The following is a 6000-nucleotide window of genomic DNA, read 5'->3' as shown; positions in this document are numbered from 1 at the left end:
AATATGCTGAAAACGGTGCTGGGTGAGTTTGTTTGCATCCCTGTACAGTATTGTACAGTTAGCTAGATACATTTTTCATATCACTTTTTGACCATTAAACTGAAGCACCGGTCTGAAATTCATGCTTGGCTTCTGTAAACGAATAGCCGCCTTTGATTTTAATTGGCCATCTCAGTCCTTTTGACATTGATGAGTGCTGTTTGACCACTGCATTTTATTATACACCACAAATACTATGGTACAAAAATACCGGCTTGGGCATTGGGCTTGGTTACCCAGGGCGGTCGCTAGAGGGGAAAAAGGTTGTGATGATTTCAGTGGGGGGGAACCTAATCCAACAGCAACAACCCCAGCTCTGGCCCTACGCTTAACTCATTGGTGGGTGTACGGTCATGAGAAAAGAAGGATGTGAGACTTGCAGGAAATGTTGAAATCCACAATAGTTTTTAAAAGGAAGTTTGTTTCAAATGGTTAAGATACAAGTCACAGATACATGTGAGGAAGGTTTATCATTTTTGTAAAATCCCTGATTAAATCATGGCTTTTCTGCTGAGTACCCTAGTGCTGCTTTTAGGAGTCCAAGGTAAGTCCTTTTAGGAAACATAAGTCAATTTTGTATACGAAACCTGTGCTGGTTCTTTGAATTATTCTAGGGAGTAGGATTCTTTCAAAACACTTCTGCTTTGTCAGTCATAAAAATATATATTTTTAATGTTTTTGAAACATTCATAAATCTGATGTAATAACGTTGGACATTATATAATGACTAAAATGAACAGCATTAATTATGTACTTCATCAGTTCATACATTAGTTTGTATCTAAACTATATCAGGAAGAACATTACAGTTAAACAGTCTAATGTAATAAAACAATTGGTAAGACAGCAGATTGTTACATTTCTACAGTAAAACCATATTGGGATTTATTCCAAATTGAACAAAAAATTGCCAAGTTAAATTTCAACATCAATTCTCTGACGTGCAAGTGATTTTTTTCGTAATCATGCTCGCCTGACTTTGCAACCCAAAAATTTCCGATGTTCCCTCTCACCAGACCGGCTCTTTTTCTTCAGTGTATTCACTCAGAAATAAGGAAGCTTCCAAGAGCTTCACTGACAGGCCTACTGGCTACACAATCATTTTAAAATAAATTTTTTGTCGCTTAAATACCTTTAACCCCCTCAGACCTGAATTATGTTTCAAGTTTCTGAAAAGTATAAAAGTACATTTTCCCAGCTCATGAGGTTTCTATAAATGAAAACTAATGAAAAAAAAATTATATAATTGCTTTCATTGCGATTTTTTTTTTTTTGTCCTTTCCATTGGACATCAGGTCAAAACAGATGTGCCAACATGAAATAAATGAATAAACATAAAATTTGTTGGTCTATACTTTAAGCTTTTTCTCAAGGTCAAAAAAATTCCAGCAGTATACCATTTCAACTATAATTGCTGAAATTGGACAGAATCCCACCGGCAATCTATTGAGTGTTGTGATTCAGACAGTTTATTTGATGGACATTTTATAATTAAAGTTCCCTGTCATGATGAAAACCATTTATCTGCACTCTGCTTGGTCCCCTGAGTCCGTGGCACCAAGCGCCATCCCATAATTCCACCGTCCACAAACCCACTAGTTTTATAATGGCATAAATGCTACATGGGATCTTAATATCTCAGCTCTGGAAGGGTCTAGAGCCTCCATTTTTGTACTCGGGTCTAAGTCCCATGGCCCTCGATCAGAATCCAGAGTTTCAAGAAGATTGGAGAAACTCATTTTTTTCGCAGTTGCTCTGATCTTCTTGAAACTCTGGATTCTGATAGAGGGCCATGAGACTTAGACCTGAGTGCAAAAATGGAGGCTCTAGACCCTTCCAGAGCTGAGATATGGACATCCCACGTTTTTGCACTCAGGTCTAAGTCTCATGGCCCTCTATCAGAATTTGGGAAGATTGGAGAAACTTAATTTTTCGCCCAAAAAAAAAAACGTAAGGGGTACCACTGTCGTTTTTTTTTCGGGCCGAATTTTTGAGTTTCGATATCTCAGCTCTGGAAGGGGCTAGAGCCTCCATTTTTGCACTCAGGTCTAAGTCTCATGGCCCTCTATCAGAATCCAGAGTTTTGGGAAGATTGGAGAAACTTAATTTTTCGCCCAAAAAAAAAAAACGTAAGGGGTACCACTGTCGTTTTTTTTTTCGGGCCGAATTTTTGAGTTTCGATATCTCAGCTCTGGAAGGGGCTAGAGCCTCCATTTTTGCACTCAGGTCTAAGTCTCATGGCCCTCTATCAGAATCCAGAGTTTTGGGAAGATTGGAGAAACTTAATTTTTCGCCCCAAAAAAAAAATGTAAGGGGTACCACTGTCGTTTTTTTTTCGGGCCGAATTTTTGAGTTTCGATATCTCAGCTCTGGGAGGGGCTAGAGCCTCCATTTTTGCACTCAGGTCTAAGTCTCATGGCCCTCTATCAGAATCCAGAGTTTTGGGAAGATTGGAGAAACTTAATTTTTCGCCCAAAAAAAAAAAACGTAAGGGGTACCACTGTCGTTTTTTTTTCGGGCCGAATTTTTGAGTTTCGATATCTCAGCTCTGGAAGGGGCTAGAGCCTCCATTTTTGCACTCAGGTCTAAGTCTCATGGCCCTCTATCAGAATCCAGAGTTTTGGGAAGATTGGAGAAACTTAATTTTTCGCCCAAAAAAAAAAACATAAGGGGTACCACTGTCGTTTTTTTTTTCGGGCCGAATTTTTGAGTTTCGATATCTCAGCTCTGGAAGGGGCTAGAGCCTCCATTTTTGCACTCAGGTCTAAGTCTCATGGCCCTCTATCAGAATCAAGAGTTTTGGGAAGATTGGAGAAACGTAATTTTTCACCCAAAAAAAACAAAAAACGTAAGGGGTACCACTGTCGTTTTTTTTTTCGGACCGAATTTTTGAGTTTCGATATCTCAGCTCTGGAAGGGGCTAGAGCCTCCATTTTTGCACTCAGGTCTAAGTCTCATGGCCCTCTATCGGAATCCAGAGTTTTGGGGAGATTGGAGAAACTTAATTTTTCGCCCAAAAAAAAAAACGTAAGGGGTACCACTGTCGTTTTTTTTTCGGCCCGAATTTTTGAGTTTCGATATATCAGCTCTGGAAGGGGCTAGAGCCTCCATTTTTGCACTCAGGTCTAAGTCTCATGGCCCTCTATCAGAATCCAGAGTTTTGGGAAGATTGGAGAAACTTAATTTTTCGCCCAAAAAAAAAAACGTAAGGGGTACCACTGTCGTTTTTTTTTTCGGGCCGAATTTTTGAGTTTCGATATCTCAGCTCTGGAAGGAGCTAGAGCCTCCATTTTTGCACTCAGGTCTAAGTCTCATGGCCCTCTATCAGAATTTGGGAAGATTGGAGAAACTTAATTTTTCGCCCAAAAAAAAAAAACGTAAGGGGTACCACTGTCGTTTTTTTTCGGGCCGAATTTTTGAGTTTCGATATCTCAGCTCTGGAAGGGGCTAGAGCCTCCATTTTTGCACTCAGGTCTAAGTCTCATGGCCCTCTATCAGAATCCAGAGTTTTGGGAAGATTGGAGAAACTTAATTTTTCGCCCAAAAAAAAAAACGTAAGGGGTACCACTGTCGTTTTTTTTTCGGGCCGAATTTTTGAGTTTCGATATCTCAGCTCTGGAAGGGGCTAGAGCCTCCATTTTTGCACTCAGGTCTAAGTCTCATGGCCCTCTATCAGAATTTGGGAAGATTGGAGAAACTTAATTTTTCGCCCCAAAAAAAAAAACGTAAGGGGTACCACTGTCGTTTTTTTTTCGGGCCGAATTTTTGAGTTTCGATATCTCAGCTCTGGAAGGGGCTAGAGCCTCCATTTTTGCACTCAGGTCTAAGTCTCATGGCCCTCTATCAGAATTTGGGAAGATTGGAGAAACTTAATTTTTCGCCCAAAAAAACCCCGTAAGGGGTACCACTGTCGTTTTTTTTCGGGCCGAATTTTTGAGTTTCGATATCTCAGCTCTGGAAGGGGCTAGAGCCTCCATTTTTGCACTCAGGTCTAAGTCTCATGGCCCTCTATCAGAATTTGGGAAGATTGGAGAAACTTAATTTTTCGCCCAAAAAAAAAAGGTAAGGGGTACCACTGTCGTTTTTTTTTCGGGCCGAATTTTTGAGTTTCGATATCTCAGCTCTGGAAGGGGCTAGAGCCTCCATTTTTGCACTCAGGTCTAAGTCTCATGGCCCTCTATCAGAATCCAGAGTTTTGGGAAGATTGGAGAAACTTAATTTTTCGCCCAAAAAAAAAAAAACGTAAGGGGTACCACTGTCGTTTTTTTTTCGGGCCGAATTTTTGAGTTTCGATATCTCAGCTCTGGAAGGGGCTAGAGCCTCCATTTTTGCACTCAGGTCTAAGTCTCATGGCCCTCTATCAGAATCCAGAGTTTTGGGAAGATTGGAGAAACGTAATTTTTCGCCCAAAAAAAAAAAACGTAAGGGGTACCACTGTCGTTTTTTTTTTCGGGCAGAATTTTTGAGTTTCGATATCTCAGCTCTGGAAGGGGCTAGAGCCTCCATTTTTGCACTCAGGTCTAAGTCTCATGGCCCTCTATCAGAATCCAGAGTTTTGGGAAGATTGGAGAAACTTAATTTTTCGCCCAAAAAAAAAAAGGTAAGGGGTACCACTGTCGTTTTTTTTTCGGCCCGAATTTTTGAGTTTCGATATCTCAGCTCTGGAAGGGGCTAGAGCCTCCATTGTTGCACTCAGGTTTAAGTCTCATGGCCCTCTATCGGAATCCAGAGTTTTGGGGAGATTGGAGAAACTTAATTTTTCGCCCAAAAAAAAAAAACATAAGGGGTACCACTGTCGTTTTTTTTTCGGCCCGAATTTTTGAGTTTCGATATCTCAGCTCTGGAAGGGGCTAGAGCCTCCATTTTTGCACTCAGGTCTAAGTCTCATTGCCCTCTATCGGAATCCAGAGTTTTGGGAAGATTGGAGAAACTTAATTTTTCGCCCAAAAAAAAAAAACGTAAGGGGTACCACTGTCGTTTTTTTTTCGGGCCAAATTTTTGAGTTTCGATATCTCAGCTCTGGAAGGGGCTAGAGCCTCCATTTTTGCACTCAGGTCTAAGTCTCATGGCCCTCTATCAGAATCCAGAGTTTTGGGAAGATTGGAGAAACTTAATTTTTCGCCCAAAAAAAAAAACGTAAGGGGTACCACTGTCGTTTTTTTTTCGGGCCGAATTTTTGAGTTTCGATATCTCAGCTCTGGAAGGGGCTAGAGCCTCCATTTTTGCACTCAGGTCTAAGTCTCATGGCCCTCTATCAGAATCCAGAGTTTTGGGAAGATTGGAGAAACTTAATTTTTCGCCCAAAAAAAAAAACGTAAGGGGTACCACTGTCGTTTTTTTTTCGGCCCGAATTTTTGAGTTAGGATATCTCAGCTCTGGAAGGGGCTAGAGCCTCCATTTTTGCACTCAGGTCTAAGTCTCATGGCCCTCTATCAGAATCCAGAGTTTTGGGAAGATTGGAGAAACTTAATTTTTCGCCCAAAAAAAAAAACGTAAGGGGTACCACTGTCGTTTTTTTTTCGGGCCGAATTTTTGAGTTTCGATATCTCAGCTCTGGAAGGGGCTAGAGCCTCCATTTTTGCACTCAGGTCTAAGTCTCATGGCCCTCTATCAGAATCCAGAGTTTTGGGAAGATTGGAGAAACTTAATTTTTCGCCCAAAAAAAAAAAACGTAAGGGTTACCACTGTCGTTTTTTTTTTCGGGCCGAATTTTTGAGTTTCGATATCTCAGCTCTGGAAGGGGCTAGAGCCTCCATTTTTGCACTCAGGTCTAAGTCTCATGGCCCTCTATCAGAATCCAGAGTTTTGGGAAGATTGGAGAAACTTAATTTTTCGCCCCAAAAAAAAAAATGTAAGGGGTACCACTGTCGTTTTTTTTTCGGGCCGAATTTTTGAGTTTCGATATCTCAGCTCTGGGAGGGGCTAGAGCCTCCATTTTTGCACTCAGGTCTAAGTCTCATG

General features: G+C 40.9%; 1 protein-coding gene across 1 annotated transcript in view; it reads left to right on the top strand.

The window, feature by feature from the left end:
• Positions 1–458: 458 nt before the first annotated feature.
• Positions 459–6000, top strand: part of LOC120485660 (uncharacterized) — a 42810-nt gene continuing 37268 nt past the window's right edge. Inside the window, exon 1 of the mRNA XM_039681507.2 lies at positions 459–583. Within this exon, the coding sequence (XP_039537441.2) occupies positions 538–583 (46 nt within the window). The 5' untranslated portion in view covers positions 459–537. The remainder of the gene's footprint in view (positions 584–6000) is intronic.

Source organism: Pimephales promelas, chromosome 18, assembly GCF_988280905.1.
Source record: "Pimephales promelas chromosome 18, fPimPro1.hap1.1, whole genome shotgun sequence".
NCBI lineage: Eukaryota > Metazoa > Chordata > Actinopteri > Cypriniformes > Leuciscidae > Pimephales > Pimephales promelas.
Note: the sequence above shows the minus strand (reverse complement) of the source record. Positions and strands in the feature narration are given on the sequence as shown.